Source organism: Myotis myotis, unplaced genomic scaffold, assembly GCF_014108235.1.
Source record: "Myotis myotis isolate mMyoMyo1 unplaced genomic scaffold, mMyoMyo1.p scaffold_m19_p_2, whole genome shotgun sequence".
NCBI lineage: Eukaryota > Metazoa > Chordata > Mammalia > Chiroptera > Vespertilionidae > Myotis > Myotis myotis.
In genome coordinates this window covers 96,447,242-96,475,107 of record NW_023416324.1, presented here as the reverse complement: position 1 = coordinate 96,475,107, position 27,866 = coordinate 96,447,242, and the positions used below count along the sequence as shown (strand labels likewise).

The 27,866-nt window shown below is 42.6% G+C and overlaps 1 protein-coding gene across 6 annotated transcripts in view; it reads right to left on the bottom strand.

Annotated features, from left to right (window-relative positions):
- Positions 1–27,866, bottom strand: part of EXOC2 (exocyst complex component 2) — a 260,156-nt gene that overhangs the window by 191,741 nt on the left and 40,549 nt on the right. For 5 of the 6 annotated variants that reach the window (XM_036347812.1, XM_036347811.1, XM_036347813.1 and 2 more), the window contains 2 exons: positions 22,139–22,299; positions 12,452–12,628 (listed from right to left, as the gene is read on the bottom strand). In XM_036347812.1, the coding sequence (XP_036203705.1) occupies positions 12,452–12,628; positions 22,139–22,256 (295 nt within the window). In that variant the 5' untranslated portion in view covers positions 22,257–22,299. Of the gene's footprint in view, positions 1–12,451; positions 12,629–22,138; positions 22,300–27,866 lie in introns of those variants that run through there. The other variant, XM_036347817.1, reaches the window with a different exon arrangement.

Below are 27,866 nucleotides of genomic sequence, written 5' to 3'. Positions count from 1 at the left end.
TGGGCTAATGAGTCACTGCCCACTGGACTACTAGGGGCTTCAAACTTCAGACCTCAATCAGGTTGCCCAGGGACAGAAAGGGGCAGTGACCTACACCATAGGGATCAGGTTAGACACACCAAGGGACCAGATTCAATATCACAGCAGTGTGTGAATGTGTGTGGTTTTGTTTTTTGGTTTGTAAGTGGACTTTTTGTTTTTTGTTTGTTCCTTATTTTAATTCTCCTTTTTTTCTTGCATATCTCTAATTTCTCTCTTCCCTTTGATTCTATTATACTTTTGTCTATTCTTATTGTTATTAATTTTGTTTTCATTTTTCTCTCTTTTCTCATTTTTTCCCATTTTACTTTTTTGGATCTATATCTTATATCCATTATCACTACATTTTAAATTCATTATTATTATTATTTCATTTATTTTCTGTTTCCATTCTTTTTTCCTCCTATACTACTTCTTTAAGCTTTCTCTTTGCTTCCATATAGCCACATTTTTTTTTTTTAGTCTTCTTTCTTTCTCTTTCTTTATATCCCCTCTGAATCTTTGGGTCATGTGTCTTTTAGTATTCTTTTTATTTCTTCTTTGTTTTGATTTCTCTTCTTTTTCCTTTTTAGTCTTTCCTGTTGTTGATACATTGAGTAATTTGATTTTTGTGGTATTTTTGGTTTTCCTGATGTGTCTTATTCTGTTCTGTTGGCACATGTATAACAAACAGCTGGCATAAAAATGTTGGGGTTGAACCTCACTGGCAACAGGTCAGAGGGGAGATCCCTTCCACAAATGGGACATCAACAATCAAGTCCCAGTTACAACAGGAGAGCCCAAATAACACACACAAGGAGCATTCCTTCAGAGCATCCAGGTGAACCAAGAGACTACACCACTGGATCCCTCAAGACACTTTCTACATAATGCTATCCCAAAAAGGCTGGGAAGCATTAACAGTTTCATCTAATACTTAGAAACAAATGCAAAAGGACAGCGAAAATAAGGAGACAAAGAAGCAACCCCCCAAATGAAGGAAAAGAAGTAATATCCAGAAAAAGAACTAAATAAGATGGAGGCAAGGAACCTATCAGACATAGAGTTCAAAGCAATGTTTATAAAAAAAACTAGAGGCCAGGTACACAAAAATTTGTCCGGTCGGGGGGGTTCCCTCAGCCCGGCCTGTGCCCTCTCGCAGTCTGGGACCCCTTGGGGGATGTCCACCTGCTGGCTTAGGCCCGCTCCCTGGAGGATCGGGCCTTAGCTGGCAGTAAGACATCCCTCTGGCAGCCCGGGAGCCCTCGGGGGATGTCCACTTGCCAGCGGGGAGCAGGCCTAAGCTGCAGTCGGACATCCTTAGCACTGCTGAGGAGGCGGGAGAGGCTCCCACCACCCACCGCTGTACTGGCAGCCGTCAGCCTGGCTTGTGGCTGAGCAGCGTTCCCCTTGTGGGAGCGCGCTGACCACCAGGGGGCAGCTCCTGCATTGAATATCTGCCTCCTGGTGGTTAGTGAGTGTCATAGTGACCAGTCATTCCCAGTCTTTCTGCTGTTAGGGTCAATTTGCATATTACTCTTTTATTATATAGGAATGCGTGGCCAGCCCTGGTGAGGAGCTGATGGCTGTTTGCAGGCTGGCCCAGCCCCTTCAGGGTGGGGGTCCTGCTGGGGTGCCTGGCCTGCCTGGGTGAGGAGCTGATGGCTATTTGCAGGCTGGCCACAGCCCCTTCAGTGTAGGGGTCCCCACTGGGGTGCCTGGCCAGCCTGGATGAGGGGTTGAGGGCCATTTTCAGACTGGCCACACTCCCTTCAGGGTTGGGGTGGGGGGACCTGCTGGGGTGCCTGGACAGTCTGGGTGAGTGGCTGATGTCAGTTTGCAGACTGGCCAAGCCCCCCAGCAGGGACCCTCACCCCATGAGGGTGTGGCCAGCCTGGGTGAGTGGCTGACAGCTGTTTGCAGGCTGGCCACAGCCCTTTCAGGGTGGGGGTCCCCCCTGGGGTACCTGGCCAGCCTGGGTGAGGGGCTGATGGCTATTTTCAGACTGGCCACAGCCCCTTCAGTGTGGGGTCCCCACTGGGGTGCATGGCCATCCTGGGTGAGGGGCTGAGGGCCGTTTGCAGGCTGGCCACAGCCCCTTCAGGGGGCGGGGGGGTCCTGCTGAGGTGCCTGGCCAGTCTGAGTGAGGGGCTGAGGGCCGTTTTCAGGCTGGATAAGCCCCCCAGCGGGGACCCTTACCCCATGAGGGTGTGGCCAGCCTGGGTGAGGGGCTGATGGCTGTTTGCAGGCTGGCCACAACCCCCAGCCACCCAAGCTCCCAGTGGAGGCTGGCTGGAAGCAGGTATCTCGGATTTATTTGTCTTCTATAATTGAAATTTTGTTGCCATGAGTGGAGGCCTCAACCGGCTCAGGGCTGGCGGGAAGCTGGGCTTCCTTCATCTCCCAGACAACCAAGTCTCCTGCTGGCTCCAGCTCCGTGGCTGTCGGCTGCCATCTTGGTTGCATTAATTTTCATATACTCGCTCTGATTGGCTCGTGGGCGTGGCTTAGGGCGTAGCGAAGGTATGGTCAATTAGCATCTTTGTATTTTATTGGTGTAGATGCTTAAAGAATTTATTACAAATTACAAAAGCATGAAAAAGGAACTAGAGGCCATGAACAAGAACCAGACAGAAATGAAAAATGATATATCTGACAACAAGAATACACTAAAAGAAATTAAAAGTAGATTGGATGAAGCAGAGAACTGAATCAGCAATTTGAAAGACAAGGTAGCAATAAATACACAATTATAGCAGAAAATAGAAAAAAAAGAATTAAAAAGCAGAAAGATAGCTTAAGGGATCTCTGGGGTAACATGATATGTAACAACAACTGCATTATAGGAATACCAGAAGGAAAAGAAGAAGAGCAAGGTACAGAGAACCTGTTTAAAGAAATAATGACAGAAAACTTCCCCAAACTGGAGAAGGAAAATGTCACAGGAGTTCAGGAGGCACAGAAAGTCCCAATCATGATGAACCCAAAGAGACCCACACCTAGAAACATCATAATTAAAATGGCAAACGTTAAAGAGAAAGAAGGAATCTTAAAGGCAGCAAGAGAGACAGAAAATTACCTATAAAGGAATTTCCATTAGACTGTCAGATGACTTCTCAACAGAAACACTTCAGGCCAGAAGGGAGAAGCATGAAGTACTCGATATAATGAAAAGCAAGTGCCTAAATCCAAGACTACTGTATCCAGCAAGGCTATCATTTAAAATTGAAGGTGAAATAAAAAGCTTTCCAGACAAAAGTAGGTTGAAGGAGTATTATTACCATCATGCAAGAAATATTAAAGGAAGGAAGAAAGGAAGGAAGGAAGGAAGGAAGGAAGGAAGGAAGGAAGGAAGGAAGGAAGGAAGGAAGGAAGGAAGGAAGGGATGAATGAGGAGGAGGAGGAGGAGGAGGAGGGGGGGGAAGGAAAAGGAGGAGGAGGAGGAGGAGGAGGGGGAGGAGGGGGAAGGGGGGGAAAGAGGGAGGAGGAGGAAGAGATGAAGAGGAGGGGGAAGAAGAGGAGGAGGAGGAAGAAGAAGAAGAAAAGGAGAGAGGAACATAGGCATAAAGAAAATAAAAATGGTAATAAATAAATAGCTATCAATAATAACCTTAAATGCAAATGGATTAAATGCTCCAATCCAAAGACATAGGGTGAATGAATGGATAAGAAAAGATGACCCATATATATATGTTGTCCACAAGAGACCCACCTCAGAAAAAAAGATATACATAGACAGAGTGAAGGGATTGAATAATATATTCCATGAAAAGGAAAAAAAATACCTGGAGTAGCAATACTCATATCAGACAAAACAGACTTCAAAACAAAGGCATAACAAGTCAAGGATGTCTGCTTTCACTACTCTTATTTAACATGATACTGGTAGAAAAAGAGAAAAAAGGCATCCAAATTGGAAAGGAAGAAGTATAACTGTGATTACTCATAGATGACATGATATTGTACAAAGAAAACCCTAAAAACTCCACCAGGAAACCACCAGGCTTAATAAATGAATTTGGCAAGGTAGCAGGATACAAAATCAACATCCACAAATTTATGGCATTTTTATACAACAATAATGAAATCTCAAAAAGGGAAACTAAAAAAACAATTCCATTTACCACTGCAACAACAACAACAAAATAAGTTACTTAGGAATAAACTTAATCAACTGGGGGTAAAAGACCTGTATTTGGAAAACTATAGGACATTGAAAAAAGAGAGGAAGATATAAACAAATGGAAGCATACACCATGTTCATGGATTGGAAGAATTAAATCATTATACTGTCTCTACTACCCAAAGTAATCTACAGATTCAACGCAATCCCTATTAAAATACCAATGGCATACTTCACAGAGCTAGAACAAACACTCCAAAAATGGATATGGAACCATAAAAGACCCCGAATAGCTACAGCAATCTTGAGAAAGAAGAACGAAGTAGGAGGAATCACAGTACTGGATATCAAACTATTCTAACAAAGTCATTGTAACCAAAACAGCCAAGTACTAGTACAACAACAGGCAGATAGACTAATGGATCAGAACAGAGACCCCAGAGAAAATGACCCACACAATTACGGTCGATTAATATTTGACAAAGGAGGCAAGAACATACAGTGGAGTAAAGACAGTCTCTTCAACAAGTGGTGCTGGGAAAACTAGACAGACACATACAAAAAGATGAAAGTAAACCACCAACTTACTTCATATATAAGAATAAACTAAAGGTGGATGAAAGCCTTAAATGTAAGGCATGAAACCATAAAAATCTCAGAGGAGAACATAGGAAGTAAAATCTCAGACATCTCAAGTAGCAGTAAGTCTATGTATACATCTCCTAGGGCAGTGGTCGGCAAACTGCAGCTAGCGAGCCACATGTGGCTCTTTGGCCCTTTGAGTGTGGCTCTTCCACAAAATACCGATTTCTGCTCATGGGCCACGAACTTTCAATCGCACTGTACATGCGCGCCTGCATGTGGTATTTTTGTGGAAGAGCCACACTCAAGGGGCCAGAGGGGCATGTGGCTCGCGAGCCGCAGTTTGCCGACCACTGTCTAGCAGCCGTGGGCAAACTACGGCCCACGGGCCGGATCCAGCCCGTTCAGCTGTTCTATCCGGCCCGCGGAGCCGAAAGAGCGGAGGGTTCTCTTGCTCTCCCCTCCGCTCCTTCACCAGCAGCAGTGTTAACATGGCAACGCCGGGAAACACGGCCGCAGCTCCTTCTTCTGAGTCCAGTTTAAGAACCCATTGTGGCCCTCGAGTCAAAAAGTTTGCCCACCCCTGGCTAGGGCAAAGGAAAACTAGGAGAAAAAAACAAATGGATCTACATCAAAAGGCTTCTGCATAGCAAAAGAAACCACCATCAGAATGAAAAGGGAATCCACTGAATGGGAGGACATATTTGCTAATGATACAACTGGTAAGGGGTTAATATCCAAAATATATAAAATACTCATACAACTCAACAAAAGGAAGACAATCCAATTAAAAAATGGGCAGTAGACCTGAATAAACATTTCTCCAAAGAGGACATAAAAATGGCCAAGAGACATATGAAAAAATGCCCAATGTCACTAATCATCGGAGAAATGAAAATTAAAAACACAATGAGATTTCAACTTACAACTCTCAGAATGGCTATCATCAAAAAATCAACAAACAACAAGTGCTGGTGAGGATGTGGAGAAAAGGGAACACTAGTTCACTGCTGATGAGAATGCATATTGGTGCAGCCACTATGGAAAACAGTATGCAGTTTCCTCAAAAAATTAAAATTGGAACTTCGCTTTGACCCAGCAATCCCACTTCTCGGAATATATCCTAAACCCCAAAACACCAATCATAAAGAATATATGTACCCCTACGTTCATGGCAGCATTATTTACAATAGCTAAGATTTGGAAACAGCCCAAGTGCCTATCAGTAGATGAGTGGATAAAAACGCTGTTGGACATTTACACAATGGAATACTATGCAGCTGTACAAAAAAAGGGAACTCTTACCCTTTGGGACAGCATAAATGAAAAATGTTATGCGAAGTGAAATAAGCCAATCTGAAAAAGACAAGTATAATATGATCTCACTTACTTGTGGAATCTAATAAACAGAATGAACTGACCAGCAAAATAAGACCTGAAGCCTGGAGGCATGGATCAGACTGACTTACCTTGATGTGGGGTTGAGGAGACGAGAAGAGATAAACCAAAGAACTTAAATACTTATATGCATAGCACATGAACACAGGCAATAGGGTAGTGAAGACCTGGGGGGACGGGTAGGGGCTAGGAGGGGGGGGAGGGAAGAAAAAGGAACATATCTATAATACTATCACCAATATATTAAAAATATGTGTGCATGTGTGTGTGTGTGTGTGTGTGTGTATATATATATATATACCGGGCCTATATATATATATGTATATATATATATATATATGTGTATATGTATATATATATATATGTGTGTATATATATATATATGTGTGTATATATATGTATGTGTATATATATATATATATATATATATATATATATATATATATATATATATGTGTGTGTGTGTGTGTATTTAGATATACTAGAGGCCCGGTGCACAAAAATTTGTGCACTCGGGGGGGAGGGGGGGTCCCTCAGCCCGGCCTGTGCCCTCTCGCAGTCTGGGACCCCTCGGGACATAACGACCTGCTGGCTTAGGCCTGCTCCCAGGTGGCAGAGGGCAGGCCCAATCCCTAGGTGCAGCCCCTGGTCGGGCTCAGAGCAGGGCCGATTGGGGTGTTGGGGCGCCGCCCCCTATCATGCACGGAGCAGGGCGATCTGGAGGTTGCGATGCCACCCTCAGTCACACTCAGGGTAGGGCCGATTGGGGGGTTGGGGCACTGCCCCCTGTCACACTCAAGGCAGGGTCGATGAGGAGGTTGCAGTGCCACCCCCTGTCACGCACAGAGCAGGGCCCATCAGGGGATTGGGGCGCTGCCACTCTCACATTCAGGGCAGGGCCGATGGGGAGGTTATGGCTCTACCCCATCACACACAGAGCAGGGCCCATGGGGGGTGGGGGGGTTGGGGCGCCGCACCCTGTCACACACAGAGCATGGCTGATCAGGGGGTTGGGGCGCCACACCTTGTCACACACAGAGCCGCAGGGCGATCAGGGGGTTGGGGCGCCTTCCCCTGTCAGGAACAGAGCAGGGCGGATAGGGAAGTTGTGGCCTCACCCCCTGTCACACACAAAGCCGCAGGGCCTTCAGGGGATTTGGGCGCTGCCCCCTGTCACGCTGATCCCGGTGCTGGGAGGCCTCGCGGCTCAGCTGATCCCAGTGCTGGGAGGCATATTACCCTTTTACTATATAGGATAGAGGCCTGGTGCATGGGTCGGGGCCGGCTGGTTTGCCCTGAAGGGTGTCCTGGATCAGGGTGGGGGTCCCCACTGGGGTGCCTGGCCAGCCTGGGTGAGGGGATGATGGCTGCTTGCAGCTGTTCACACACCCTTCGGGGGGCGGGGGCGGTCCCCACTGGGGTGCCTGGCCAGTCTGGGTGAGGGGCTGAGGGCTCTTTTCAGGCTGGGGGTGACGGAAGCTCCCAACCGCTCCTTTTTTTCTTTTTTCTTTTTTTATTCTGGGCCAGCTTTAGCTTTGAGGCTTGGCTCCAGCTCTTAGGCCTCTGCTGCTGAAAGTAGGTTTCTGGCCTTTGCTTACAATGTTGCGATCCTGCTGGCTGAAGCCTGGCAGACTAAAGCAGGTTTCTGGGCTTTTGTTTAGCTTCTATATTTGTTACATAGTTGCTTAGAGTTGCAGCTCAGTGGCCTGCAGCGGCAGGCGGGGAACGCTGGAGTCCTCCGTCACTGAAGCAAGCAAGCCTCATGTTAGTTTCAAGCTGCCTGGCTGCCGGCCGCCATCTTGGCTGGCAGTTAATTTGCATATTGCCCTGATTAGCCAATGGGAAGGGTAGCGGTTGTATGCTAATTACATATTTCTCTTTTTTTAGATAGGATAACCTTCCTAGATAGAATCATGAAGAATTAAAAAATCTAAATAAACTAATCAATAGTATGGAAATTTCAAGTCATTAAAAACTTCCCAAAAAGTAATAGTCCAGGACCAAATGGATTCAGTGAATTCTACTAAACAGTCAAAAAAAACTTAATACCTATCCTTTTCACTCTTCCAAAATATTAAAAAAGAGGCAAAAATTCCTAACTCATTTTATGAGGCCAACATTACCCTGATACCAAAAACAGGTAAGGAAAACATATACACACTCAAATTATAGGCCAATATCTCAAATGAATATAGATGCAAAAATCCTAAACAATTAACTAGCAAATTGAATACTACAATACATTAAAAATATAATATATCACAATCAATTGGGGTTCAGGCCAGGGGTGCAAGTATGGTTCAATATATACAAATTGATGAATGTGATATGCCACATTAACAAAATAAGCAATAACTATGATACGATCATATTAAAAACTACAGAAAAGCATTTGACAAGATACAACATTCATTTATGATTAATAAAATTCTCAACAAAATGGGTATAGAAGAAATTACTTAAACATAATAAAGACTATATATGATAAACCCTCAGCTAATATATTCAATGGTAAAAAAACTGAAAGCTTTTTCCTCTAAGATCAGGAACAATACAAGGATGTCCACTTTCACCAAACTGGGAAGAAGTAAAATAGTCATTTTTTGCAGAGGACATAATTTTTATATAAGTATTAGAAACAATAAGTAAAGTACAATAAAGTTGCAGGATACAGTGTAAAAAAAATATTGCATTCCTATATACTAACAATTAAATTTCATGGGAAAAATTGAAACAATTCCATTTTGCAATTGCAACAAAAAGAATAAAATATCTAGGAATAAACTTAAAGGATATGAAGGACCTATACACTGAAAACTATTAGACACTGTTGAAAGAAATTGAAGACAACACAAAGAAATGGAAAGATATTCCATGTTCATGAATTAAAAGAATTAACATAGTTAAATGGGCATATTACCTAAAGTAATATACAACCCTAATGCAATCCCCATCAATATCCCAAAGGCATTATTCAAAGAAATGAACCAAAAAAATCCTAAATTTGTACAGAACCACAGAAGACCCTGGATAGCCAAAGCAATTCTGAAGAAAAAGAACAAAGCTGGAGGTATCACATTCCCTGATTTCAAGTGATACTACAAAGCTACAATAATCAAAACAGCATGGTATTTGCAAAAAAGCAAACAAACAAAATAAAACAAATACATGAACCAATGGAACAAAATCGAGAGTCCAGAAATAAACCCGTATGTATGGGCAACTAATTTTCAACAAAGAAGCCATAAACATATAGAGGAGAAAAGGAAGGCTCTTCAATAAATGGTGATAAGAAAATTAGAAAACAACATGCAAAAGAATGAAACTAGATTGGTATGTGACACTGCTACTTTACACAAAAAGTAACACAAAATAGATCTAATACATAAATATAAGACCTAAAACATTAAAATACATAAAAGGCAGGTACTGGGTCTCAGAGAGGATTTTATGAATTTGATCCCAAAGGCAAAGGAAGTAAAGCAAAAATAAATAAATGAATGGGACAATATCAAACTAAAAAGCTTCTGAACATAAAAATGAAACTATAAACAAAACAAAAGGCAACTCACTGAATGGGAAAAATTATTTGCAAAGAATACCTCCAATAAGGGGCTAATATCCAAAATATATAAAGAAGTCATACAACTCAATAACAACAAAAACTGTTCCAATTAAAAAATGGGCAGAAAACCTGATCTGACTCTTTTCCCAAAAAGACATACAAATGGTCAACAGATATTTGAAAAAATGCTAAATTTCACTATTTATAAGGGAAATGCAAATCAAAACCACAATGAGATAGCTTCCACTTGTTAGAATGATTATTATCAATAAAACAAGAAATAACAAGTGTTATAGAGGTTGTTGAGAAAAGGGGACCCTCATACAGTGCTGGTAGAAATTTTTTTTAAATATTTAAGATTAAATTTATTGGAATAACACTGATAAAATTATATAGGTTCAAGTGTGCCAGTCTATGATAAATGTCTTATCTGTAGATTGCATTGTGTGCTCACCACCCAAAGTGAAATCTTATTCCATCACCATGTATTTGACCTCCTTTACGGTCCCCACAATTTTCATTTCCTCTGGTAACCACCAAACTGTTGTCTGTGTCTATAAGTTTTTGTTTGTTCATTTTTCTTTTTGTTCATTTGCTGCTTTTAGTTTTATATGCCACATATGCATGAAATCATATTTTACTTTTTCTGTCTAATTTATTTCACTTAGCATGATATTCTCAAGATCTATTCGTGTTGTCACCACTATGAAAAACAGTATGGAGTTTCCTTAAAAAATTAAGAATAGAGCTAGCATATGACCCAGCAATCTCTATTCTGGGTAATTCCTAATAATTTGAAAATATTTATGCATAAAGATCTATGTACCCCCATGTTCATCATAGGATCATACTTGAAAACAACCTAAGTGTCTTTTGATGGATGACTGAATATAGATGATGTGGTTCATACATACAATAGAATACTATTCAAATAGAAAGCAACCAATGAACAAACAATACAAACTACCTCATAGAGATAAACAACAGTATGGTGGTTACATGAGGGGAAAGGGAATGAGAAAAAGGTTGAAGAGAGTAAAAGAGGTCAAATATATGGTGGCAAAATGAGAGTAGACTTTGGGTGGTGAGCACAGAGTGCAATATACACATGATGTACTATAGAATTATATACTTGAAAGTTATATAATGTAATTAACTAATGCCAACCCAATATTTAACTTTTAAATGAAAAAAAATTTAATGTGTTGAACACTTACTTTGTATAAGGGGGTTATGCTAAGAATTTTCCGTGTATCCTTTAACTCAGTTATTTTCTTACTAGAGGCCCGGTGCACAAATTACAGCACCAATGGGTCCCTCAGCCTGGCCTGTGAGAACAGGCCGAAACCTGCTCGCCAACATACCCCGAGGGTCCTGGATTGTGACAGGACACAGGCCAGGACGAGGGACTCCACTAGTACATTATCGGGGCCGAGGAGGGACACAGAAGGTTGGCCAGCTGGGGAGGGACCGCGGGAGGGCTACAGGGCATGTCCGGCCCGTCTCTCTCAGTCCCAATCGTCCAGACCCCAGCAGCAAGCTAACCTACTGGTAGGAGCATCTGCCCCCTGGTGGTCAGCACACATCATAGCAACTGGTGGACCAGTCGAATATCTTCCCCATGGTGGTCAGTGCACGTCATAGCGAGCAGTTAAGCAGTCTTTACATATCATTAGCATATAACGCTTTGATTGATTGAACAGATGACTGGACAACAAGACACTTAGCATATCACGCTTTTATTATATAGGATCATCCGATGCAGATAACTTTTATTAATCTTTATTTTTTACAATATTACATATGTCCCTTTTTTTTCTCTATTGACCCCTACTAGCCTGCACCCAACCCCACCCCAGATCTTCACCACACTATTGTCTGTGTCCATAGGTTCTCTTAACTCATTTAATCCTATAAGGTAGATAATACAATTAATCCACTTTTACCCATGACGGAACTAGAAATCAAAGTTCCACAGTTAGTAAAGATCAGATTAATATTCAGAGTCTGGCTCCTCAGACTATGTTCTTAATTACTCTAATACATGGATGGGGAACCTTTTTACTGCCAAGGGCCATTTGGATATTTATAACATCATTCGCAGGCCATACAAAATTATCAACTTAAAAATTAGTCTGCTATATTTGGTCAAACATTTAACTAACTCAGAGGTCAAATATATGATGCCTTGGCAGAGCCAGACCAAATGATTTCATGTGCATTATATGGCCTGTGGATGGATAGTCCCACCACTATTCTAATATGAGAAAGTGGGTGTTAAGTGTATAAAAATGTAACATGTGCTATGGGATATTTTTAGCTTGAAAGGCTAAAGGCAGCTCCAGATCTAGCAACATTTTGTCCAGAGCTAAGAGGAGAAAACAGCACATTATTTAGATAATATTTTTGCTAATTTGGCCAAATCAGTAAGTTATTTCACTTTAAATCTTAACCATATAACAGAAAGAAAAGAAAGAAATTCAAGAAGAAATGTACTCAAGAACAAGGAACTGAAATTGTAGTATCAAAATGTTAAGTGAACAGATTTTATAAAGTATTTAGAATGACAGTTATGTCAGGATAATTATCCTTAGGTGCATTTTCGAAAGTAATACATATTTTAACCAATACACTATTCCTGTAAAAATAAACATAAACTGAGATATAATAGTGGGTAAATTTTAGACTAATTTAATAGTTCTAAATTTTAAAAGAAAACCCATTTTTATTTTCATCTTCAGAATAACATGACAAAAGGTAGATACCTATTTTTTCAGGCTTGAGTAGCTTGAAAGAGACAGTTGAGGTTCCTTTGCCACCTGACTTGGTTGTGACAATTATGTCTCCTTTGTCATTTTTGGCTTGTCCAACTCGACATACTATTTTACTTGCAGACATCCATTCTGCTGTCAGGAGGCAATTATGTCCACAAATTGCCAAACCTGAAAAGAAAAAAAGCATACAAAGTTCAGAAGAACAATGATAAGAATTAATCATGTCTATTACATAAAAATACAATTCTACTTCCTCCATTTAGTAATACCAGACCTTTTCAAGAACTGAAAAATAAATCTAGAAATAACATTTCCTTGCTCCCTTATTCCTATTATTGAATACTAGAGGGCTGGTGCACGAATTTGTGCACGGGTGGGGTCTGGCCAGCCTGCCCTGATGGGGGCCCATTGGGCTGGATAGCGGGGGGAGAGGAGGAGATGGGAGGGGCTGTGGGAGGTTAGTCGGCCAGCCCCACCCCCGATTGGGGAGTTGGGGGCCGATCAGGGGGCGGGTTCATCCGGGGGAGGGACCGCGGGAAGTTGGCCAGCCGACCCTGTCCCAATCAGGGTGTTGGGGGCCAATTGGGGGCAGGGCAAGATGGGGGGAGGGGCCGCAGAGGGTTGGCCAGCCAGCCCCACCCCGATGGGGTGTTGGAGGCCAATTGGGGCCCAGATCAGGCCTACTGGCTACTGCAGTGTGGGTCATAGACACAGGTCATTCCCGTAGTTCTGGTCATTCTGCCATTCCAGTCACTGGGCTTTTATATAGATATCCAACATTTTTTGCAAATATACCAGTCTCTCTTGATTTTTGTCTAAATTTTTTACTCTAATACTATATTTGACTTCTTTTAGATTATATTTAAGTTTATTCAAACATGAATGGAATTAGGTTATAATGCCCATAATAATAATGTATAGGTATTAGATCAGCGGTCACCAATCTTTCGGACCTCACGAACCACCAGTGGTCCACAGACTACTGGTTGGCAACCACTGCTCCAAAGGTTTCCTTAAACCAGTGGTCGCCAACCTTTAGGCGCTCACAGACCACCAGTAGTCCGCAGACCATTGGTTGGTGATCGCTGTTCTAGATTACTTAGACTAAGAGAATCTTAAATTACATTAATGTATATTAGAAGGAAAGTTATTGCTATTATTAGAAATCTAAGTTATTGTTATAAAATTCTAAAGGATAGATGTATATATCATTCCCTAATAACATATTTATACATCTCCCTGAATATAATATTCATATACTTTTACTAGTGTTCAATCATACATGGTGCAAAAGAATGAACTAAAGTAGATAATTTATTATAAGAACAGCCTGGAGTCTGGTAAATCCAGTAAATGTTCTCAGGCATTACTGGTTAACTATTTCATTTTTTTTATTTCATTATTATTCCTCTAACGATAATTCACGCTGCCTTAGTGATTCCCTAATGATACTGTCACTACATTACATTCTGCTTTCACAATAAACTCGCACTCCAAAAAGGTCAACACATGCCTGCCATCTCAGGCCCCGATTCCATGTAAATTACAATTTAGGCAGTAACCAAACAGATAGGCACTGAAAGATTCTAGTGAGGAAGACATGGCCCAAGGCAGAACACTGAAATACCACCATGTGTACACACTGCCAGCTAGTCTACTAACTGATTTCTTCTCTATTTTCCATTTCCGCAAAACAGAGACCAATCTATCTATACTAATAAAAGGGTAATATGCTAATTAGACAGGACATCTTCCAGACATCTTCCAGGCGTCCTACCAGACAAAGCCATGGTGAAGGGGGTCGAGGCAGAGGCTATTGGGGGCAATCAGGCCAGCAGGGGGGAGCAGTTAGGGGGCGATCAGGCTGGCAGGGGGGAGCAGTTAGGGGGTGATCAGGCCAGCAGAGGGAAGCAATTAGTGAGCAATCAGGCCGGCAGGGGTGAGTAGTTAGGGGATGATCAGGCCAGCAGGGGGGGACAGTTAGGGGCGATCAAGCCAGCAGGGGAGGGGAGTAAGGGGCAATCAGACTGGCAGGCAGAGGCAGTTAGGGGTAATCAGGCCAGCAGGGGAGGGCAGTTAGGGGCGATCAGGTCAGCAGGCAGACGCAGTTAGAGGCAATCAGGCCAGCAGGGGAGCAGTTAGGGCAGTGGTTCTCAACCTTGGCTGCACATTAGAATCACCTGGGAATCTTTTTAAAATCCTGATCTCTGGTGATTAGAGACAATCAGGCAGGCAGGTGAGCAGTTAGAAGGCAGTGGTCCTGGATTGCGAGAGGAATGTCTGACTGCCAGAAATCCACCGAGGGGTCCTGGACTGGAGAGGGTGCAGGCCAGGCTGAGGGCCCCCCCCCAACCTCCACCTCACTAGGGATCCTACCCATGCACAAATTTCATGCACCGGGCTTCTAGTATAATAAATATTCATGGAGAAAATAAACCAATATGTGGCATAGACCAGAACACTTCACATTTTCCTTTTTTATTATGTAAGAGTGCATACTATTCAGCAGTCGAGTTTGGTAAATATAATTTTTTTTTTCCAGGAACACATGCCCAATTTGGTTGAAAAAATGTAGGGAGGGATTCATGTTCTGTTATATAACTTAAAGCACTATTTAGTAAGAATGTTATATTAACAATAAAGGAATAAAAAACAACTATATTTTTAAGACATCCTTTGAAGTAATGAATTTTAATGATTCCCCTCAAACATTTATTATTTATTCATGTATGAAATTTTGTCTTACTAATAAAGCACTTGAAGGTTTCTGTTGGTTTTTTAAAATATGTAATGACATTCACATATTTTTAAATGCATTCATAATTCAAAATTATTTTTTCCAAAATGGGAATGTCTTAGATATCTTTCCTGTTATTCAATTTTTGTCACAAAAAATTAAATAATTTAAGAAACTGAGTCCAGATGATGTGGTTCAGTGGTTGAGCATCAACCCATGAACAAGGAGGTCACAATTCGATTCATGGCCAGGGCACATGACCATGTTTCAAGTTCGATCCCTAGGAGGGGGCAGGAGGCAGATGATCAATGATTCTCTCTCATCACTGATGTTTGTAACTCTCTCTTACTCTACCTTCCTCTCTCTGAAATCAATAAAAACATATTTTAAAAAAAGAGACTGAATGCATCTCTAGAACTCCTTACCACCTCCAAGATAAACACTGTGAAACACTTCAATGCATATTTGCTCAAATAATTTTTATGCATACATAAAGCAGTCTGTGTATTTTGTAAATGAATGGGAACTGTTTTAAATTACAAACTATTTAATTATAGATAACAGACATTTTGATATCGCTCAGGGCGATTTTTAAGTTAATTTTTTTAATTTTACTATTTCAAAAAGTATTTCAAAAATTACTTCAGAAAGGAGAAAAACTGAACAACAAATGCCAGGGCTTAATGTAAAGTGATTCCTAATGTAAGTTACCTGATAGAGAACTACCTTATGATTAAAACTAAGGAATGGGAACAACTATCAGCAACAGAGACATGAAGTCTTAAAAACACATTCAGATGAGCAAACATGAATAGATACCCATAATGGTACAACTTGAAAAACTATTTCCAAAAAACAACGGTAGATTCATTTGGTCATAGCTGCTATCAGTGTTCCTCTGATTTAATATATATTCTTCACTTTAACTGAAATAAAATTAATAATCAAGTAATTTTAAACATAGATTCAAATGGATCACTTAAAATGTCATGAAAATTAAATAGCATCATAAGACCACTTCTTAATTTTGTAAGCACTTTTGCTAAGTTACTGAAAGCTACGGAATCTGCTTCATGAAATATAATAACATCTTTTTTTAAAGTAACTTGTAGAATTCCAAATAAAGTGTTTTTATAGTGTTTTACTTGGCTAGTGTAGATATCATCTGAGTTAAAAACACAAACAATTTAGTAAGTTAAATTTGCTTTTTTTAAAAATGGTTGCACGGTTATGCATAGACAGGTTGAAAGCTGAACTACCAAGGTTTATAAAAATAATACACATTTACTCAAATAAGAATAATATTGCCAAAAACTAAAGCAAGATTAAAATTTACATAGACTAGTAACCATCGTTTTCAGAAGGTCACAATGACTGCCAATTAAAATGGGGGATGTAATCTATGGTCTCTTTTCATACATCCTGGGAATTTTTCCCCTTTGGACAAAGAAAATTCTGGAATGGGTTATATAAAAAACCAAGACATAGGATTAGATAAGACTATCTTCATAAGAATAAATGTGTTTTATTTACTGAAGAATCAACAACTATAACTAGAGAAACAATATAAAGTGTTACATTTAAATAACACTAGCAAAAAGAATTAGCTGGGTAGTGAAAAATTCAGTTATTAATCATAGTGTGGAGCTTCAGTTCACTTTCTCTTTTTTTTTTTATATATATATATATTTCACCGATCTTTGACAGAGAGGAGGGGAGAGGGATAGAGAGTCAGAAACATCCATGAGAGAGAAACATCGATCAGCTACCTCCTGCACACTCCTCACTGAGGATGTGCCCGCAACCAAGGTACATGCCCTTGACCAGAATCGAAACTGGGACCCTTCAGTCCGCAGGCCGACGCTCTATCCACTGAGCCAAACCGGGTAGGGCTCACTTTCTCTTTTTAAAGGGGTTTCTGAATGGCCAAAAAACAATCTGCTGATCACAAGCTATAATGCAAGAAAAACAAGTTCCAACTCATAATCTCCAGTTCTTTACCAAATTAATAAATGAATCAAGAGAATGTCTGAATCCAGATAAATGTATTTGGGAAACCAGAATATATATTTGGTAGCATATACTAGTCTCTCCCTTCTTCATTTTCAATGGTTTTATATTCCCTCACAGAGTTCACAGGAAAATAAGCTTAACTGACCATACAAATATATTTCTAATTTGCTCTCTTCCCTGGCTGTATCTCACACTCATTTGTATTTAAAAAACAGAAAAACATGATTAGGCTCTTTACAGACGAGACTTAGTGGTCCAAAGCAATTTTTTTTTTTAATTCTAGAAGACATTAAGAAAAGCTATCAGTGAGAACCACTGACAAACACTGATGCTTAAGTAAGCCAGAGTACAGGGTCCCCACAGACAGGAGAAAAACACTATGCAAACCAACATCTATATCCTATATAATAAAGAGGTGATATGCAAATTAACCCTCACACCCTCACAAGATGGCTGCCTACGACCAGGCCGGCATGGGGGTTAGTGAGGGACAACCAAACAACTGAACAGCAGGCTGCGTGGGCCGACCAGGCCAGTGGAAAGGCTGTGAGGGGTGACCAGGCTGGCGGGGGGGGGTGGACAATTGAGGCGACCAGGCCAGCAGGGGGGCAGTTGGGGGCAACCCAGCTAGCAGAGGGGGGGCAGTTGGGGCAACCAGTCTGGCAGGGGGGGCAGAAGAGGTGACCAGCCGGTGCGGGGGGAGGCAGTTAGGGGCGACCAGGCCGGTGGAGGGGTGCAGTTGGGGGCAACCAGGCCAGCAGAGAGGGGCAGTAAGAGGTGACCAGTCCGGCAGGGGTGGGGAAGCAGCTAGCAGCAACCAGGCTGGTAGGGAGGGGGTAGTTGGCAGTGACCTGGTTGGCAGCAAGGGGTAGTTAGGGGCGACCAGACCAGCAGGGGGGGAAGTTAGGGGTGATCAGGCCGGCACATAGAGGCAGTGAGGGGTGATCAGGCCGGCAGGCAGGTGAGTGATTAGGAGCCAGCAGTCCAGGATTGTAGGAGGGTTGTCCGACTGCCGGTTTAGGCCCAATCCCCGGGATTGGGCCTAAACTGGCAGTCAGACATCCCCCAAGGAGTCCCAGATTGGAGAGAGTGTAGGCTGGGCTGAGGGGACCCCTCTCCCCATGCACGAATTTTGTGCACTGGGCCTCTAGTGTGTGTGTGTGTATATATATATATATATATATATATATATGCCCAAAACCCATTATGGTGGAACAACCAGGATGACCCGTGACTATGACGTAAACTGCAGTAGCCAACAAGCCTGATCCGGGTCCTCCCACCCTCCCACCTCAATTGGCCCCTAACAGGAGGAGAAGCTGAAGTGGGGAACAGAGCAGGTAGCAGCTCGATGGAGTTACAGCGGTGGCGGCAGCGGCGGTGAGTACACCACTGCCTCCCAAGCCCCAAGTCCTGGGGAGTGGGGGGAGAGGGGGGCAGCAGCAGGGAGCGCTGGCCAGTCCAGCCACTGCACCTCCATCCACCCAGCCACCGTCACCACACCCAGGGACCACCAGCCATGGCCGTGCCACCCAATCCCCAAGAAGAGCTGCTGCCACTAGCTGGCCCCAGGTCCCAGTGGTTTGGGGACCAGGAGGGAGGGGAGGATGAAGTGGTGACACCGAAAGGGGCGAGGCCAGCACCACAGGCGGGGGAGTCCGGCTGGGGGTTGGGCGCGAGGGCCAGGGAAGCAGTGCCCTGGAAACGTGGCTTGAACCCTGCCTGGCCGCCACCTGTTGTCATGGAAGCTGCATCGACAGGTAAAGTGGGCGGGTGGGTGGGCGGGGGCCACAGCCCCGCAAATGGCATCAGGGACCAGGATCCCCAAACTGCCCCCTCCCCACAGTGCACCTCTGCACCTTCCTCGAGCTTCCCACCTTAGCACCAATCTCCACCCCAAGACCCCACACATACCCTGCTTCACCACAGGTAACTATAAATGTAAGCAGATCGGTCAAAAACCTGAATTTCATTTTCCCAAAGACTTGGAAGAAAACAAAATACTATTAATTCTTTTATTTAATGATCATCATTATTCTGGCTTTTAAAATGGTCCTTAGAGGCAAACCGCAGCACTTGGTGCTAGAGTGCCTGTGTACAAGTTTCTTCCTTTTGTCAAGGGGTTGGGGCTATTAAGGGGCTGTTAGGGGCCTCTTGGCCAGGTGCAATGATTTCAGGGGGCGCGTTTGCACTCATGCACGCCAGCAACCTGGACACTGACAACAAAGCGACGGGCAGGCCCGCTGTCCCTAAACCCGGCTGTCCGGGGCATAGAGGTGACTTTAACCAGCCCTTTGATCCCTCCATGAATCGCCATACCCTACTCCCTCATTGGTCCCCTCTTCCCATCCTCCATTTCTCCTTCTCTCTGTGCAGGAAACAGAAATCCCAGGGTGTGTATGTCTAATTCAGGAGGGTCAGTGTTGCCAGAGGGCTGGGGGTTGCCTTTTGTTCCCAGTTGCCAGGATGGAGAGAACACTGACTCTTACAGGTAGCACTGAAACTTGCAACCCCTTCAAGAAGCCGGCCTGGCTGTGGTGTTACAGGACTTGCGTGGGGAGAGGGTGAGGTTCAGCTTACCAGCAGTCTGGACTCGCCTGGGCTTCTGAAAATTGCCCTGGTTCCACCTCCCTTTTCCTGTCTCCCCAGCTTCTGAACCATAGCACTCAGGTGTCCAGAGGGGACACCAGAGGGGGTCTGAGGCATCCTGGCCCAGGGTTGCAGGAGGCACGTTCCAGGAGGAGCTGCTGGCCTGGTAGTGCTGTTTTTCTAGGGCCTGGGGAAGAGGGTGCTGTGTTGCATGCCCTGAGAAAGCTTTGTTGTGGTAGAATGGGAGTGAGTAGTTTTGGAAATGTAGCTTTCCAAGGCCTGGGGTGCTGAGCGCTCCCAGCGGAGGGGAAAGGCAGCAGGACTGGCCTTCGCATTCTAGGCAGCTGAATTACGGGAACCTCTTTATTAAGCCACTGGCTCTTACTGGTCATGTGATGTGGCCTTAGGCAGCTTTAACTCTGCTCCAGTACAAGATTTGAACTGAGAGGAGGAGGCTTGGGGAATGCGTTGAATAAAATGGCAACATTCTGAAGGGAAGAGAAAAAACGACCATCTTAACAACCAAAAAAAGAAAAGAAGACTTAAATTTGAAAAACCCATTTGTCCTATGTTAATTATTATATGAGAGGTTGATGGTGGGGGTGGGGAGGAGCAGTGAGGGGAGAGAATAAAACTAAGATGGCTGCCTGGCCTTTCAACTTCTTCATCTAAGGTAAGTGGAAACAAGACTCTTTATCATTGCAAATTAAGATGGCAAAAGATAATAGGTAAATAAAGGTACCTTTTTTTGTTGGTTACCATTAACATTCTTTGATGAGGGTAGCTCATGGTTCAGAACTTTTATCCACCATCATCAAAGTAAATTATTTCTTTATAGACATGGCTTACCTCCCATTAGTGTCACCAGGGTCTGGTGGATTAGAGAAAGGAAGCCAAGTACCCAGTGTTCAGTAATACTATCCACTAAAATGAGTTGCTATTTATACAATGTTTACAACAACTCCAGCTGTCACAAAACAGGCACTTGCAATTTTCAACATCATTATCATAATTATTATTGCAGAAATACTGTACTTTGTTAGCTGTCATAGGGGTTTCCTATCCTAGGCAACAAATCTATCTACATAAAAGCCTAATATGCAAAGTGTTCCCTTGGGAGTTTGACTGACCAGGAATTCGATCGCTCACTATGACACGCACTGACCACCAGGGGGTGGTGCTGAATGAAGGCAGGCCCCGGCCAGCAGCTGGGGAAAGGAGACCCCAGCTGGCAGCCAGCAGCTGGAAGGCCCTGGCTGGCCCTGATTGCTGGCCAAGCCTAGGGACCCTACAAGTGCATAGATTTCGTGCACTGAGCCTCTAGTCCAGTGGTTCTCAACCTTCTAGCCCTTTAAATACAGTTCCTCATGTTGTGACCCAACCATAAAATTATTTTCGTTGCTACATCATAACTGTAATGTTGCTACTATTATGAATCGTAATGTAAATATCTGATATGCAGGATGGTCTTAGGCAACCCCTGTGAAAGGGTTGTTCGACTGCCAAAGGGGTCACGACCCACAGGTTGAGAACCGTTGCATCTAGTCTAATAATATTTATGCTTGTCAACTGGATGCATAGTTTTCTGTCATTCATGTCCTTGAGCTTAAAAAGATTAAAAAAACAAAATGACCCTAAAAACTAAAATCTAGCTTGCTCTAAATATGTAAATATTAGGGGAGCCTAAATAAAAAAGATAGATTAACATTGGTGAGAATTAGTCTGATGATTTTTGGTTGTAAGAGTCCAGGCTTGGCAGGCAGAGATTGTATTTCAGAATAATGGTGGTGCTCTTCAACATGATAAAGCAGCTACGTGGTAGAGAAAAGGAAACAAATATCTCCAGGTCACCTGGTGGGATAGTCTCTTTTGGATGGAGTAAGAGCCAAATGGTACTGATATCACCAGGAGATGGAGTTTAGGTTTAATTTAAAAAGTAAGAAGGAACAGAAGAGGCATAATTCCCAGAGCTCTTGAGAAAGAATACAAAGTGTTGTATAATCAAAGAAAAACTAAAGAGAGCAAAAATAGCTAGGAGACTTTAGGCAATCTAAGCAGGAGAGAGCAAAGATGAGGAAACAGAGGCAAATTTCCACTATGGGAAACTTTCTGAAGGACTTTAGTGAAAGACAATATAGATAAGATTTGATAAAATAATGATTTTTTAACAGAAAAATCACAAAATCAAATAATTTCCTTATTTTTATTCAGATCATCTTGTACAGACCACAATAATGTTTTTCTATCACCTTCACTATTTCAAAATAATATATCTTGCCTCAACTGTCTAACATAAAAATTAATTTACCATGGATACACAACATAGTCCTTGCCCTTACCTATGAGGTCGGTTGGGCCAGTTCCCAGGTTTTCTCCTCTAATTGTGACCTTGGTCCATGGTATTCCTTCATTTGGAGAGATGCCTGTCACAAGGGGGGGTTGTCGTGAACGAGACATTGTGATTTGTTGAGCAAACTGAAGATCTAGTAACAAAGATAATCTGTTGAAAGATAAAAAAGGATTAAAGCCAACTGAGATAAGCACTGACTCAAAATATAAGAATTCTAGACATTAGGTACCAAAACATAAAATGTATTCTTAAACAGTAGTCCCGAACTTTTTGGATGCCTGCCAACATCTACTGCACTTTAAGTTTACTAAGAACACTCTAGATCAGTGGTTCTCAACCTTCTTAATACCACGACCCTTACAGTTCCTCATGTTGTGGTGACCCCTAATTTCATTGTTACAAACTGAACATAATTAAAGCATAGTGATTAATCACAAAAACAATATGTAATTATATATGTGTTTTCCGATGGTCTTAGGCGACCCCTGTGAAAGGGTTGTTCTACCCGCAAAGGGGTCATGACCCACAGGTTGAGAACCGCTGCTCTAGATCAAGCATGCCAAACTCACAGCCCACAACGAATACTTTTGCAGCCTACCCAATATAATGGTATGTAATCAACATTTTAATAAAAATTTCGTAACTTAATTTGTATAATATTCTGTTACTCAAAATTATTAACTAACTACAACATCTGCTAATGACTGATTACTATAATCCGGTTGCATTTATTTCCTTTATGCGCCTTGCGCGCAGGCAAGCCATTTCTCTCCACTAATACTAGCAGCGAATATTTTAGCAGCCTATTGTCAAGTCATTAGTCTTGTACTGATTTGTTTGGTGTGCGCAAAAGTAAATATTTCGCTTTTGGAGAACAAGAAAAATAGGTTTGTGTTACAATTATTAATTTGTGCAGTTATTTAGTGTCTGGTAAGTTAATGTTCAAGAAAAATATTTTTTATTAAAATGTTCTATTATTTTATGTAAATGATTACTCATTTATTTCAGCCATTTGTATTCAGCATGTCTCTATCGAAATAAACCTACGTTTCTATGAATATTGAAGCATTATTTTTTGCAGCCCACATAAACCTAAAATTTGTTTATTTGACCTGTGTTAGCCTTTGAGTTTGACATGCTTGCTCTAGCTCAGGGGTGGGCAAACTTTTTGACTCATGGGCCACAATGGGTTCTTAAACTGGACCGGAGGGCCGGAACAAAAGCATGGATGGAGTGTTTGTGTGAACTAATATAAATTCAAAGTAAACATCATTACATAAAAGGGTACGGACTTTTTTTTTTTAGTTTTATTCATTTCAAACGGGCCGGATCCGGCCCACGGGCCATAGTTTGCCCAAGGCTGCAGCTAGTACTGTGAGGAATATATCAGAAAACTAACAGAAAATTAAGCCCTTGGTAATAAGAACTTTCACAACACAATAGACCAGTGGTTCTCAACCTTGGCTGCACATTAGAATCACCTGGGAATCTTTTTAAAATCCTGATTTCTGAGCCTCATCCTCCAGAAATTCTGTTTCTTTGTTATGGGGTGGGGCCACAACATTAGTAACAAAGAAACAGAATTTCTGGAGGATGAGGCCCAGAAATCAGGATTTTAAAAAGATTCCCAGGTGATTCTAATGTGCAGCCAAGGTTGAGAACCACTGCAATAGACAGAACCTAATGTCACTATTTACCTCCATGCCTACACCTGAATCCCACATATAAGCTAGAGCAGCCGTGGGCAAACTACGGCCCGCGGGCCGGATCCAGCCCGTTTGAAATGAATAAAACTAAAAAAAAAAAAGACCGTACCCTTTTATGTAATGATGTTTACTTTGAATTTATATTAGTTCACACAAACACTCCATCCATGCTTTTGTTCCGGCCCTCCGGTCCAGTTTAAGAACCCACTGTGGCCCTCAAGTCAAAAAGTTTGCCCACCCCTGAGCTAGACACTGTTCTACTCCCCCAAATTAAGAAAAATATTCCGATTAACTATATTCATAAAAAGTAAATTATATTCCCATAAGTGCATGGAATTTCACTTTATTTTTGTATTGTACTTATTAGAGCAATTCTTTATTATTAATATGTTCAAATCAATATATTTACATTTTTATAAAAACTAGAATGTTGAAATACAGGCAAAAGTGTGAAATGGTAAAAGTCCAGTTTCTCAGGTCAAATACATCTGTCACCAAGTCGTGGTGCTCCAATTTACTAATTGTGTTATAAATCTCTGTTTTTGTTTGTGTAAAAAGGAGCTAACAGAACCTTTCATGGTTATAATTAAGGTTATGTAGGATAATTCTAACAAAGCAACGTACCTAGTACACAGACAACCAATCTACACTAATAAAAGAGAAACATGGTAATTGGCCTACGACCGCTACCCTTCCCATTGGCTAATCAGGGCAATATGCAAATTAACTGTCAGCCAAGATGGAAGCCTGCAGCCAGGCAGCTAGAAACTAACATGAGGCTTGCTTGCTTCAGTGACAGAGGACTCCAATGTTCCCCGCCTGCCGCTACAGGCCTCTGAGCCTGCAGTTTCAAACATTGTAACAAATACAGATGCTAAACAAAACTCCAGAAACCAGCTTGCAGTCCGCTGGGATCTCAGAGCTGGAGTTGATACAGAGTTTCGATTATAGAACCCAAACAAACCAGATACCTGCTTTCAGGAGCGGAGGCCTAAGAGCTGGAGCCTCAGAGCTAAAGCTGGCCCAGAATAAAAAAAGAAAAAAGAAAAAAAGGAGCAGTTGGGAGCTTCAGTCCCAGCCTGAAAACAGCCCTCAGCCCCTCACCCAGACTGGCCAGGCACCCCAGTGGGGACCCCCACCCTGAAGGGTGTGTGACCAGCTGCAAACAGCCATCATCCCCTCATCCACGCTGGCCAGGCACCCCAGTGGGGACCCCCAACCTGAAGGGTGTGTAACCAGCTGCAAACAGCCATCATCCCCTCATCCAGGCTGGCCAGGCACCCCAGTGGGGACCCCCACCCTGATCCAGGACACCCTTCAGGGCAAACCAGCCGGCACCCACCCGTGCACCAGGACTCTATTCTATATAGTAAAAGGGTAATATGCCTCCCAGCACCGGGATCAGTGGAGCTGTGAGGCCTCCTGGCACCGGGATCAGCGTGACAGGGGGCAGCGCCCAAACCCCCTGATTGCCCTGCGGCTCTGTGTGTGACAGGGGGTGGGGCCACAACCTCCCTATCCGCCCTGCTCCGTTCGTGACAGGGGAAGGCGCCCCAACCCCCTGATCGGCCCTGCTCTGTGGGTGATACAGGGTGGCGCATCAACCCCCCCCCCCCCCACGGGCCCTGCTCCGTGTGTGATGGGGTAGAGCCATAACCTCCCCATCGGCCCTGTCCTGAGTGTGACAGTGGCGGCACCCCAACCCCCTGATCGGCCCTGCTCTGTGGGTGATAGAGGGCGGCGCCCCAACCCCCTGATCCGCCCTGCTCTGTGCGTGACAGGGGGCAGTGCCCCAACCCCCTGATTGGCCCTGCTCTGTGCGTGACAGGGGGTGGCATCGCAACCTCCCAATCTGCCCTGCTCTGTGCATGACAGGGGAGGTTCCCCAACTCCCCAATTGGCCCTGCTCTGAGCCCAACCATGGGCTGCACCTAGGGATTGGGCCTGCCCTCTGCCCCCGGGAGCAGGCCTAAGCCAGCAGGTCGTTATCTCCCAAGGGGTCCCAGACTGTGAGAGGGCACAGGCCCGGCTGAGGGACCCCTCTCCCCCCGAGTGCACAAATTTTTGTGCACCAAGGAAGGAAATAATAAAGATCAGAGTGAACATACATGACATAGAGACCAAAAAAACAATACAAAAGATCAACAAAACCAAGAGCTGGTTCTTTGAAAGGATAAATAAGATTGATGAATCTCTAGCCAGCCTCACCAAGAAGCAAAGAGAAAGGAACCAAATAAACAAAATCAGAAATGAAAGAGGTGAAGTAACAACCGATCCCACAGAAATAAAAACAATTATGAAAAAAACACTATGAGCAACGATATTCCAACAAAATGGACAACCTAGATGAAATGGACATATTCTTAGAAAAATACAAGCTCCCAAAGCTCAATCAAGAAGAATCAAAAAACCTAAATATGCCAATAACTACCAAAGAAATTGAAGCAGCAATCAAAAATATTGCAGCAAACATAAGCCCTGGACCGGACGGCTTTGCAGGGAAGTTCTACCAAGCATTCTTAAAAGAACTAAAATCTATCCTCCTCAGATTATTCCAAAAAATTGAAGAGGAAGGCACACTACCAAGCTCTTTCGATGAAGCCAGCATTACCATAATCCCAAAACCAGATAAAGACACCACAAAAAAAGAGAACTACAGGCCAATATCCTGAATGAACATATATGCTACAATCTCAACAAAATTCTAGCAAATTGGATCAAGCATTACATTAAAAAGGTCATACACCATGACCAAGTGGGATTTATTCCAGGGAGGAAAGCATGGTACAATATCCGCAAATCAATAAATGTGATACATCACATAAACAAACTGAGAGACAAAAATCACGGAAGCATATCAAATGATGCAGAAAAAGCATTTGAAAAATTCCAACACCCTTTCTTGATAAAAACTCTCAGCAAAGTGGGAATAGAACAGACATGGGCAAACTACGGCCCGCGGGCCGAATCCAGCCCGTTTGAAATGAATAAAACTAAAAAAAAAAAAAGACCGTACCCTTTTATGTAATGATGTTTACTTTGAATATATATTAGTTCATACAAACACTCCATCCATGCTTTTGTTCCTGCCCTCCGGTCCAGTTTAAGAACCCATTGTGGCCCTTGAGTCAAAAAGTTTGCCCACCCCTGGAATAGAAGGATCATACCTCAACATAATAAAAGCCTTATAAGATAAACCTACAGCCAACATCATACTCAATGGCCAAAAACTAAACTCATTTGCCCTAGAACAGGAACGAGACAAGGATGCCCACTTTACCATTCCTGTTCAATATAGTACTGGAAGTCCTAGCCATAGCAAGCAGACAAGAAGAAGATATAAGAGGCATCCAAACTGGAAAAGAAGAAGTAAAACTGTCCTTATTCGCAGATGACATACTATACATAGAAAACCCAGAAACTCTAACAAAATAACTACTAGACCTAATAAATGAATTTGGCAATGTAGCAGGATACAAAATTAACACCCAGAAATCCATGGCCTTTTTATACACCAATAATGAACTCACAGAAAGAGAAACCAACGAAACAATCCCATTTACCACTGCACCAAAAAAATTAAGATACCTAGGAATAAATTTAACAAAGGACGTAAAAGACCTATACTCGGAAAACTTCAGGACATTGAAAAAAGAGATAGAGGAAAACATAAACAAATGGAAGAACATACCATGTTCATAGATTGGTAGAATCAGCATCATTAAAATGTCCATGCTACACAAAGCAATCTACAGATTCAATGAAATCCCCATTAAAATACCAACGGAATATTTCAAAGATCTAGAACAAAGTCTCCAGAAATTCATCTGGGGGAAAAAAAGACCCAGAGTAGTCATAGCAATCCTGAGAAAGAACAAAATTGGAGGGATCACATTACCAGATATTAAGCTATATTATCAAGCCACGGTTCTCAAAACTGTCTGGTACTGGCACAAGAACAGACATATAGACCAATGGAACAGAACAGAGAACCCAGAAATCGACCCAAGC